At 37.3% G+C, this 13,031-nt stretch overlaps 2 protein-coding genes across 5 annotated transcripts in view; one reads left to right on the top strand and one right to left on the bottom strand.

The window, feature by feature from the left end:
• The window catches only part of LOC138694922 (RNA helicase aquarius), a 203,971-nt gene that overhangs the window by 111,862 nt on the left and 79,078 nt on the right, over positions 1–13,031 (bottom strand). The gene's annotated exons all lie outside the window — the stretch shown is intronic.
• LOC138694926 (G-protein coupled receptor Mth2-like) overlaps positions 1–13,031 on the top strand; it is a 57,964-nt gene that overhangs the window by 11,952 nt on the left and 32,981 nt on the right. The window contains exon 1 of one of the 4 annotated variants that reach the window (XM_069819116.1): positions 3,513–3,656. The exons of 2 other annotated variants lie outside the window; for them this stretch is intronic. In XM_069819116.1, the coding sequence (XP_069675217.1) occupies positions 3,617–3,656 (40 nt within the window). In that variant the 5' untranslated portion in view covers positions 3,513–3,616. Of the gene's footprint in view, positions 1–3,512; positions 3,657–13,031 lie in introns of those variants that run through there. One more of the 4 variants, XM_069819120.1, reaches the window with a different exon arrangement.

Genomic DNA, 13,031 nt, shown 5'->3' with positions numbered 1-13,031 from the left:
CATTATAATTCACCAATCTACTCTATAGGCTTAACATAGAAAATAAAAACTGCAGTCATCTCTTCTTCAATCCGAATCTATTTACATAGCCTACAACTTTTCGACAGAATTCATGGCAAGCTGTCGTATTGCTGCTGACGAGGTCTCTCTACACAAAGCACTCATAGAATATTCTTGGGATACTGAAAGAAACGCGATTCTTGAAAAAAGAAAAAAGACAATAGGGGTCAAATGACACCCTTGACCCTTTCTACAGGCGCCATGTCGTTGTGGTTAGGTTCCGATTTTACAAGGTCCGTAACATGTACTCGTTCTAAGATCTTTATGGACGACCGCGCTTACTGGTTGGACTCACTGGTATAATCTCTATCGCTGTCCATTCTTAAAACATGGCAGACCATTTCATTTCAGACTTCTTTGTTCTATCAGTTTTACTATAGTTTCCTCTGCCTTCACTGTTCTGATATCATTCCTGTATCTAGTGTCCATGTCTACAAATTGTAATTTCCGTCTGTTTTTTCAGCGCCATACTTTGCAACTATAAGTACAAAGTATTCAAGAATGACTTCAGGAACAATTTTTTTATTTCTTGATTATTTGTTGATCCCACCGTACCGAATTCAAAGCGCTGACGATCTTTCTACTATTTTCTATTCTGTTATTAATCTTTCGATAATTTATTCCTCTTGCTTCCAATATAGCACCAAGATACACTTCAACTTCCTTCAGTGCGATGTTGTCTTCAGTTGTTATATGTGGAGTGCAGGAGATTCCACTTGACAACTTAGGACCGAATTAAGAAGTTTTTATTAGTATAAATTCTAGGTAAAACTTAACCTGGGCAATGACTTCGTGATCGTCTACAAAATTTAGTAAAAACAACATTTTCATGATCGTCTACAAAATTTAGTAAAAACAACATTTTTGTGATCGTCTACAAAACTTAATAAGAACAACACTTTTGTTATCGTCTACAAAATTTAGTAAAAACAACATTTTTGTGATCGTCTACAAAGTTTAGTAAAAACAACATTTTTATGATCGTCTATAAAATGTAGTAAAACAACTATTTTGTGTTCGTCTATAAAATTTAGTAAAAACAACATTTTTGTGATCGTCTACAAAATTTAGTAGAAACAACATTTTTGTGATCGTCTACAAAGTTTAGTAAAAACAACATTTTTGTGATCGTCTACAAAGTTTAGTAAAAACAACATTTTTATGATCGTCTATAAAATGTAGTAAAACAACTATTTTGTGTTCGTCTATAAAATTTAGTAAAAACAACATTTTTGTGATCGTCTACAAAATTTAGTAGAAACAACATTTTGTGATCGTCTAAAAAATTTAGTAAAAGCAACATTTTGTGATTTCGATACTCCCACACTGTGCCCCCAGAATACTTTCTAAATATATGGCGAACAGCGAGGGCGAGAAGCAAAATTCGTCTCAAAACCTTAGTTGGCGTTACCAATTAAAAATTGTGTCACTGTTATCATGAAGTTCTCTAATAAGCCCCATCAGTTTCAATCAAAATAAAGATTTCCAGAGTTTACACTTAGGTATAGCATCACGCTGTAGCGTCGTGGTCTAAAGCATCATGCTTTGACTCGCGTTACTGAATGAGCGCTAGTTCGAATCCCCATGGGGAAGAAATTTTTTCATGAAATTTCGGCCACTGTATGGGACCGAATCCCACCCAGCATCATGATGAATTTGGGGAGCTACGCTAGGTATCGAAATCCGGTTTCGGAAACCAGCTATAATGGCTGCGGGGGTCACCATGCTGACCACACGTTACAGTCGTACTGGTAAGATGATCGTTCACTTCTGCTGAGGTATGTGGACGTGAGGTCAGTAGTCTGCTGGCCGACTTGGCCTTTCATGGGCTCTCGCGCCATAGATTACAAAAAAAAAAAAAAATAGCCGATGTTCAGATAATTTCACGCTACAAAAGTTCCCGTTTGTAGGCCTATCTATACAGTGCCTTTTTTTTACTAGGTTATTTTACAACGCTCTATTAACATCTAAGGTTACTTAGCATCTGAATGAGATGAAGGTGATAATGCCGGTGAAATGAGTCCGGGGTCCAGCACCGATAGTTACCCTGCATTTGCTCATATTGGGTTGAGGGAAAACCTCGGAAAAAATCTCAACCAGGTAACTTGCCCCGACCGGGAATCGAACCGACCTGGTTTCGCGGCCAGACGCGCTAGCCGTTACTCCACAGATGTGGACTATAATGTGTCAAATACCTATAACATATTATATAATTATGGCGTTTGGGGTATGAAAAATCTCCAGATGTACTCGAGCAGTCCACTGTATTTCATTAGTGACATATACAGTATGTCCATGTGAAATCTTTCTGACTTCAAATTCTAATTTTAAGGAAACTATTAGTCCTATAGATTTGTGGTTTGCGGTGTCCTGTAAAGTCAAAACCACAATCAGAAGGTGATCTTTTTTCTCGGTCTTCAATTTGTTTTTTTGATAATATTGTTGCTATTATCATAATAATTGTTGATAATAATATAATTACAATAATATAATAACTTGTTAATATAATTATTAATTAAAAAAGTTTGGTATTTTCTATTCTATTCCTTTGTTTCAAGTGTTGAATAATTAGCAAAGATGACAACAGTACAAGAAAGAACTCAATGCGTGGTGTAGTACTCTGAAACGAAATCACCGATTATGGTCCAAAGTAATTTCAGACGAACGTGCCTTGAAAGGGAGCCACCAGACGTAAAGACAATTAAGGCGTGGTCCGATAAGTTCCTAGCCACGGAGAGTGTTAACCGACTGTCCGGCTCGGGCAAGAAACGCACATCTGAGGAAACGGTGAACTAGATCAGAGAGGCCTTCCCTAGAAGCCCGACAAAGTCAATTCGTAGAGCGTCACGAGAACTGGACATCACACGCTCAACAGTCATAAGGTAGGCCTACTACATAAAAGACTTCGTTTGTATGCTTATGAAGGCGCCTAGGAATTGACTTTGTTTCCTCTCCGTGGCTAGAAACTCATCAAACCACGCCTTGTCTTTACGTCTGGTGACTTCAGTTCAGAGTACGTTCGTCTGAAATTCCTTTGAACCGTAATCGGTGATTTCGTTTCAGGGTACCATACCACTCACTGAGCCCTCTCTTTGCTCTTGTCATTTTTGCTAATTATTCAACATCTGCAACAAAAGAATAGAACAGAAAATACAAATTTTTTTTTGAGTTGCTTTACATGACACCGAAAACCGCACATCTCTAGGACTAATAGTTAATAAAATTAGAATTTGAAATCAGGGAGGTTTTATGTGGACACCCTGTAGAATTGTAGAGCGTTGACAACTGAATGGTTTGTATGTGGGCTCAATGGACGTTTTTGCCGCTTTTCAGAGCTGCCTTATGTAACGTTACGGTTCAGATAATGTGCGTCATCTTGCTTACGCGAGAAACCTCGCATTAGTTAGAGTGCGGCATCTGTCAAGTTGGTAGCTGTGAAGCCCATATGTTGGCATCTCGTTTCTTCACTACCTTCAAATATTTTCACGTTAGTCAAAGTGCATGGATTCCTCTATCAAGTGGCAATACAGAAAACTCAGAACGGCGCAGGTTCGGAATGTTCCTGCCTATTTACAGCGCAGTGATTCCCGGAACGCGTAAGTTTTTCGTCACATACAAGTCATCTTTATTTACATTTCATTTATGTAATACAGCTGCCTATATTAAGTCCATACAACTGTGCTAGCTCATAAGAAAAGTTTTTTCTTATACTCACAGCTCAGTGTAGTAACAGCAGGGACAGTCACAGCTGCACTAATTGATGACATCTCACCATACATACATCCCTCTAAGTTCTTAGTGTTTGCGAAGGCTTTAACGGCTATGGAGCAGAGGCGAGCCAGCAGGGGTCTCCAGTGAGATATGACCATTCACAACGTATTAGAGAAAGTCTAAAGAAATCCAAGCTGATATAAACTCACTCCAAACAAATATTTAAACGTCCACACCTAAGGAGTAACGGTTAGCGCGTCTGGCCGCGAAACCAGGTGGCCCGGGTTCGATTCCCGGTTGGGGCAAGTTATCTGGTTGAGGTTTTTCCGGGGTTTTCCCTCAACCCAATATGAACAAATGCTGGGTAACTTTCGGTGCTGGACCCGGACTCATTTTACCGGCATTATTACCTTCATCTCATTCAGACGCTAAATAACCTAAGATGTTGATAAAGCGTCGTAAAATAATCTACTAAAATTAAACTGGGTGATCTGAGCGTATGGGTATTGTGTATAAGTGAAATAAGTCAAGAAATTTTGCTATTGCTCTTCAACTTTTGAATCTACATACAATCTTTACATCATATATACAATATTTGCAGGTATATTTTATTTTTTAGATTATTTTTATCTCATAAACTTCATTTTATAAAAAATTTTAAACCTGAAAAATATTAATTAAATTTAAGTTAAATACACAGGTGTTTTAGGAACATTTTTCTCAGTAATTACTGGGGACAGGAGGCTGACATTTTGTATACTCCTATTTCATATGGTAGTGAAGAAGCATAGTTATCAAAATTATTACAGATTTCACAGCCAGAAAAATATGAAAATTTTAATTTTTTTTTCAGGATGGAAAACAATATTTTTCTATTGACCGAATATTCATAATGTGATGAAAATGGCGGAAAATATAGTCAACTACATTGGAAATACGCTTTAAGTTTGAGGCATCTGTAGTGCAAAGGGTTTCTGAGAAAAATGCTCCTAATATTCCTATGTTTTAACTTAAATTTAATTAACTCTTTCAGGTTTACATTTTTTTATAAAATCAAGTATATGAGATAGACAGATAATCTAAAAACCAAAATATATCTGCAAATATTGTGTACATGCTGTAAAAATGGTAAATTGATATATACAAAAATTGACGAGTAAAAGCAACTTATCTTCACTCATACACACCAGCCATACGATCAGACTAACCAGTCCCCTTAAAAATCCGCTAAAAAACTGTCGCATATAGTATAGCCATCTCTGTTGACAATCACCTCATTCATACTTTCATTGGAACTCTCTGCCATAACAAACCCGACAGCAGTTTCTGTTCGAGACACGCGTCACCAACGTGTCGCATTTGAATGAATGTCGCTTCTTCAAAGACACGATACCACAGAGTGATTCATAATTTGAGGCTTTCTGAAAACAACGAATACCATGAAATCAACGTTGTTCTCCGTAGCACTTTCAACCATAACAAACCATAAGACGCATCTCGGTCTTCGCTGTACAGCAGAAGGCAATTTTGTTTTATTACGATCCTCACATCGCGCATGCGTGTGTACCACAATACAAAATGCTCATGCTTTTAAGATCATATTGCTCTAAAATGATTTTCCCTTCACGTGAAATATTTCCACAGTGGTATTAGTTTATCCATAACTACTGGGTGTTCAGTTCAAAGTGTGTCATGGCTCGCTGTATGCCGTCATGTGTCTAGCCGATGAGCCTAGAGAATTCAATCTTCCTACACTTCCGCAGAGGTGTATTACCTATGAGGCAGAGAAGTTGCCTAGCAAGTAAGGCGTTCATTCTGAAGAGTACGTACCGATACGTACGGTAACGCCGGTAGTGGCAGGAATGTGAACTGTTTGGAAATACGTACTGTCGGGATATGGGGAGAGGGTTAAGACGATTACTTACGTATTTGTTGACATTAACTTCGACGGTCAACATGGACACGGAGCATTTGATTTGTGTTGTGGAATGTTACCGTACGCAACCGATGATAACAAATACCCTGCGTACGACTTGCCGGCGCAAAACAGTTCAAAAGAGGTTATGGTAGCGCACAGAACGTACAGACCGCCATCTGTTGCTACGATGTTCAAGTTATACCGTACACGTTCTCAAGTTCAGATTGAATAACGCCTTGGATAATAGACAACTTCTCTGATATATAAGCTGAAACTCGCTTCAAATCGGTGACTCAACAACAGTAACGTCATGACACACTTTGAAATGAACATCCAGTAGACTCTAGTTTTCAGTAGAAATAATTAAGATACACATTGCAGTGTTCTTCAGAATTTTTAAGACTCACTTCAGATAAGTAATAATAATTGCGCACCACTAAGATAATGACTAACACTGGTGTACGAAGGCAAGGCAGAAAATATGTACGGTTCCTCATCACTATCGCCCTAGTACGTTGGCCTTTCGCAGACAAGCCCGTCCCGCCGGTTGCAGCTTTCGCCAGGCGCTATATATATAGGACGATTGTTAATTCAATTTTCCTGGTTGGGGCGGCAACTTCTTCTGCCCATTGCTTATGCAGGTTGCAGTCCCATCAGGCACTGTGAATTAACCGCATTGTATAGGCACCCATGTTTTCCTTAATTCAAATTTGAATTTGTACCAATTGACGAAAAATGCTTCAAGCTTTCAACAAATTGTTGCTGCACAGTTTTAACATTACACAAAGATTCTGTTTATTTTAATACCGTGAAAATATAGAACCTTTGTTTTCTACTTGCTAACGTACGTGATTTCGACCTCATTTTTAATAGAACATGTTAGTGTGCAGCAGATCTTTTTGTCTACGAATAGAGGAAATATTCTATGTCTACGACCACCAATAATCCGATCTCAGCTCCTGACAACATGTCACCAAAGTAACGATTGTGGAGAGAAGAATGGAAACACGAAACACATCGGTTCATAATCTCGCTGGTCACAGATTATGTGTGTGTGTATCTAATGCTCTGGATTTAACAATGAAGTCATCGTCTTTCTTGCTTCCCAATATTTTGATGGAAGGTCCACAAATGTCCTAAGAGTTTCACAATTAGCCAGGTGCTCCATCTCCATGTCCTCTTCTCTGGTGCACAGTAAGCATTTAGGTGAATTCAGTACCCAATACGATGGAGGTGTTTACTGAGGCAATCATGACCAGTAATCAATCTAAACATGGCCACGGCAGATTTTCGAGGTAGATCACGAATTAGTTTTGCATCTTTCAATGATTCTTTCCATTTTGAATTTTGATGTTTTGCCTGTTCGCTGTTACTTATTCTTTTTATGACTCGTTTTATTGATTCATATGGGAACTTGAAATTTGTTTTTAAGTTGACTTTAGTTCCTTTCTTTGCTAACATATCTGCTTTCTCGTTACCATTCAGTCCACAGTGGGCCGGGATCCATTGGAAGACCACTTTTTTATTTTGCATTTGAATTTGTTTTACCATGCAGTGAATTTCTTTTACTTTTTCCATTTTTTTTTCATAGATTATAAGATTCCGCAAACGTATTTTGCAGTATGCCTACTTGTTTCGTCTGTGAAACGACTAAACCTGAAGCGACGTGTTATCCTCAGTCGAGATTCTGTTACCACACAGTGACGCGAGATTCGAAGTTTGTTCAGAGCCTTAAGGCTGTCACCAGTATATTTAAAGTAAGAGTATTACAGAAGATTTGGGTAATAAATTAATGGTAATAACGGTAATAATTTAACGACGCACGACGAACTGACAGTTTGTACACAGAACAACTTTCAACTCACGTGGTCTGTCAGCTAAATTTGTTACAATGCCGATGTCAAAGTTCACGTTGCCAATTTATTGCTAGTAGAAAAGAAAACCCTGTAAATTTCTCAACTCTCTTCCTATGCGCCAAACCCTCCAGCTAGCGCTCTTCTGTCACGCATGAAACTACTTCCAGCTTAGACGGATCAAAACTGAGAATATCAGAGATGTCAACCTTTCAAGTGGGTTACTGTTATTAGTTATTAGTAACCTTATAGTCAGGTGCAAAGCATATTATATATAACTCCACGTTATCTATTACTACTGCAAAAAAATGTTTTGTGGCACGTTTTGCATCTAACAGTTGCTTCTACATAAATTTCTTCTTGAAGCAAACTTCTCTTTGTGATGTCATCTTCTGCTCCTGAATCAGGAGTGATTCCAGTGTGTGTGTTAATGTAGGCTGAATTCTATCAGATTGTTTCTCAAAACACTGAAGACTCTTTCTGCAGGAAAGATACGTTTTATATTTTACTTACGTACTTTCATGCCTGAAATCTACAATTTTGGCCCAATTTGCATCTATTAGTCTATAATCAATTAATAATGCATTCAGGAAAAGTATCGCATTGGTATGTTTTAAATTCCTCTTCAAGTCTGTCATGTTCATCTTCATTAACCAAATTTCAGAATTTTTGAATGAAATATTCAAAGGATGAATATGTTATTTTTTTTCTGTATGAAATATATACATATAACTCCTACATGGTTAAGAAATTCACCCGAAATAATATTATTGAAAATTCCTTTACACAGCTTTTCTCTTTTTTCGAGAAGAAATTTAGGCTATAGGTGTATACACATAAATTCCACAATTTGGGATATCTGACCGAAATCTACGGATGACCACTAGGATCCAGAATACAAAGCAGAGGTTAAATTAAGAATACAATATGATTGCGGAGAGAATACGGAACAATGATAAATTTTAAAATAAAGTACAATTTGATTTCGGAGAAATATGAGATGAAAATACACTGAAGAGTAATGACATGAAGTAAAGAAAAAAAATTACATAGTATTATACAAGTGATTGTGTAAAATGGATAATGAATCTCTCAATACTATTAGACAAATTTTGTTAATGTCCTCATTAGAAAATTTAAGAGAAAGGAGAATGGTTTTGGTTAACTTAAATGAAGTTCCCCTAGCGCCAAAAAGAAGCCCTTTCACTTTCCATGTATTAATATTCATTTTGTATCTCTCACTGAAGTGAGGAATACATGTATGATTATCTATATATTTTTTCACCGCGATGATTTTGCTTTTTCGTCATAATTTTCCCTTTGACCGTAATAGTTGAGGGGGGGAATCCTTGTTAATTACGGAAAATCGGTAATGGTTCGCTTATAGGTACACAAGTAAGTTTGGCCATTTGAGAAGAGCCAAGGACTTAGTTGTGAAGTGGTCGGAATTATAAATCAACCAACATAGTCAACATATACTTATACATGCTACGTCCTGCCTTCTTACCAAAACATGAAGGCAACTCACCAGTGCCCAGCAACAATATGTTTATGTTGATAAGAAGAACTTATTATATAAGCCCCTTGCATCTCTACAGAAGTTCTGCAGTACTTCAGCATCCCTTTTCAAAAGTTCAAGTGTATGTCAAATACACAGGCAACCTTGTTCGGCATATCGTCGACCCCATATATTATTTAACACACCGTATAAACGTCTGAAAATGTATAGGCCTACATTACAGGAGTGTTAAGTCTCTTCGGTGATCGTATTGCAGTGCAGTTTGAATATTTATGCTGTGCCGTGCCCAGCCATAGTTCAATGAACTGACGGTTTTCTATCAAAAGAGGTTACAGTTCAATTCCGAGCAGAACCAAGGACATTCCCGGGAGAGGCAGAGGGGTGTACAGAATTTCATTTTATTTCACATTGCTCCAGATACGCCTTATCATCAGATCATCGCCTTTAAAAGTCTATACAGTTAACAAATCCTTATAACCTACTCAATTATATTGTGCAGAAAACGCTTCCCAACGTTTTGGAACTTGCAGTGGGTTTCGTCTTGAGATAAATACATAAGTGCAATCGTTACTTAATGATCCACGAAGGGCAAGTTATTCAGATGGGCCTGTTATGCCACGCTATCCTTGACACTCTTCTTAGGCGGCTGAATACCGATTACAATTCAAGTGACACACTTAAGGAAGAAGTTCCCAAACAAATTATAAACAGAAACTAAACATACGTATGAAGAGCCTACAGTCTCCGAAAAATTTAGGTGGCCTAATACCATATCTGAGATTCGACGCCAGGATCGTGACTTCCATGCAACTTTAAAGCAGCGCGTCTTAATATACACTTTACTTTTCGAAAGCTCCCTGTACTGAATTCACTCATCATGTCACCCTTTTATATTTTCTTTGTTTTCAGCTTTGTCCATCGGACGTCTCTAAACTTTTTCCAGACGTCCTACAGATATATCTGTGCACAGAAGATGTGTTATTAAAACAAATATAATAACAAATTCTAAGGTTTGGAGAGTAGCCTAGACAGAATAGAGGCGTAGACGGTCTGACATTTCTAAAATAAATTACATTTTAAAACAGTCCTGTCGTTACGTTGCACGAATGACCAGTTTTGCCATATAGCCTACTCCATCTGTGAAGAATTGAACTAAAAAGAATAAAAAGTGGAAGTAGGGAGATTCTATTCTTGGACCGCATACTTGCTAGACTGTGATGTTAGCCATTTGGATGGCCTACCGCTAGAGCTGGAGTACAAATTCCAATTGATGACACCATTTCACTAAAAAGATTGTATCATTATCCATCTAAATTAAAACAGACGCTGGTACAGACACTCATTCTACCTCACTTCGATTATTGCGACGTTTTGTTCAGTGATCTCAATATTGATTTCTCCCAGAAACTACAGCGTGTCTATAACGCGTGCGTCTGCTTTATTTGTAATGTTCGATACTATGATCATATTTCACCTTCTTTCGAGAAGTTATCATGGCTTAGGTTACATGAGAGGAGAAATCTGCACTTGCTTTCTCTCTTATATCGAATTATGCACACTTCATCCCCCTCTTCCATACTATCTCTCGCTATCATAATATCAGTACTCGATCATAACGCGATAGCTCGCTAAAAATTCCACTCCACACATCATCTCTGTATTCCTCATCTTTCACTGTTGCTACTTCTCGTCACTGGAACTCTCTGCCGCCTGAAGTCAAGGACTGCCGAACCTTGAAATCTTTCAAATCAAAGTTAGAAGATTATATTATGACTAGTTGCGAAACTAACTTACTGTTATGACAGGTGTTGTATTGCATGTTTCCACGTATTCACTATATTTTTAATATTCTAGTAATATTTATTTTATTTTATCTGTTTGTTTTAATCATATTTCCCGATAATGGTAGGCCTGTATGTATAATGTGACAACTTGAGCTACTTATAATCATAATTTTTCTTGCTGTGTGCACCTAAAATATTGTGTCCATTGTATGCTTTGTACTTTACTATTTTATTATATATTATTATTATTATTATTATCTCATATTGTTATACGCCTACTTTATATGTCTCATTTATTTTGACTTACTGTCAACATTTTATTATGCCTTTTCCTTTCTTTCTGTATGTTATATATTATGTCTCATTTCTACTGACCTGTTGTTTATATTGTATTATGACTATCTACTTCAGTTGTGTGTGTGCGTGCGCGTGCGTGCGCTTTGTAAATTTGTAGTGTTTTTTGTATCGCAGTTTTACTCCTGGGTGAGTGTTAGAGAACGCCGTATGGGGTTAACTCCGCCAAGTTAAATAAACCATTATTATTGCTTTATATTATTTAATGTCCGTTTCTGAGAAAATAGCTGGTCGTCTGTACCTACAATCTAAATATGTTTGAATCAATCTTCAGAGCCTACGTCAGTTTCATCAAAACATGCGTTTGCGGGAACAGAGAAATCTCTGCTCAAAAACAAGGCACTTAATGGAAGAGAAACAGATGATCAGTATTTTTTCTAGAGCCCTCTAAATCAGGTAAAGGGTTTTTTTACGTGCTTTAAATTTAGGACAGATATAATCCAGTCAGCTTCATTACTTTTCAAAGCGCGCCATACTAACAATTTTGATTAACCTTAAAATCCTGGGTTAGACCTGCAAACCTCGTATCGAACTATTCTAATCTTTCTAACCCATATTTTTTACAATCACAATCGCTATAGCATATATCATTCCATGCTAACATCTCCAAATTAATTACCGTACCTCCATACTACGATAAATTAGCATGATGAATAGCATTTTAACTGAACGAAAAACTGTTAAAATGTTTGGCTCGAGCTCTCTAATTCAGAGGCAGGGTTCTTTTAGGGCACGGGTCTCACAGCTTTAACTTCCGTTCCGAAGGAAGCCCTTAAAAATCCATCGCCTTGATCTCAGATCAGATCTCATCTAATCTAATCTTTATCTAATCCATATTTTTATAATTACAATCACTGTATAATGTCTCGATAATGCAAAAATCAGCAGTGTTACATTTTAATGTGAAAGAGAAATGGTCAGATTGTTTTGCCTTGAGCCTTCTCATTCCGAGACCGGGTTCTTTTAGAACCCGAAATCTATGACATGAGTGTCACAGCTTAACTTTCATTCCAAAGAAAGCCTTTAATCCATCGCCTTGACCTCACCTCAGATCTGATTTACTCTAATTTTATCTAACTAATATGTTTACAATAACAGTTATTGTAGAATATTAATTGTTTGCTAACACATACAAATTAAATACCTCATAAGTATGATAAATTAGCATGACTAATAATAAGTAGACTATCATGTTTTAAAATTTTTAACTGTACAAGCAATTTTGCTTGAAGTTATTTCATTCAGAGACCGACTTCTTTTCGAAACCGTAAATTACAACATGGGCCTCTAAGTTTTGCTTTCGTTCCGTAGGAAGCTCTTAAAAACTCATCGCCTTGACCTCAGATCTAACTTAATCTTTTCTCCAAGCAGTGTCTATTGTTACAATGAATAAAAGGTTTGTTGCTAACGCTCCAAATTCATTGTCCTCGTTGATAGATAATACGAAATACGATTATGATTCCCACAGTTGAACGTTTATGTGGGTGGAATACCTTATTTTATTTCAAGGAGTGCAGTTCGGTGGCTTCTTTGAACACCCACTTACAGATTTATGACTTCCTACACAAACACCTCTAACAATTCCATCCTGTCCCCTCGTCCCAACATTGCACAGTTGCCATAATCCTGGTGACCCTGAAATGAGACTGACGGGATTCTTGGAATTCGGAAAAGATGCAGCAATTCTGCCTCCACGTGGATTTGACGAGAGCCTGTCAATTCTTCTGAACAAGGGTTGTAATTGCTTACTGACAGGAGAAGACAAGATTTCCGTCACCGTAAGGAAGATATTTATTTATGACAACAAATTAGTAGGGGGCAGTAGAAGGTCT

This window comes from Periplaneta americana, chromosome 2 (assembly GCF_040183065.1).
Source record: "Periplaneta americana isolate PAMFEO1 chromosome 2, P.americana_PAMFEO1_priV1, whole genome shotgun sequence".
Taxonomy (NCBI): Eukaryota; Metazoa; Arthropoda; class Insecta; order Blattodea; family Blattidae; genus Periplaneta; species Periplaneta americana.
The sequence above is the reverse complement of the archived record's forward strand: the minus strand, read 5'-3'. Positions and strand labels throughout refer to the sequence as shown.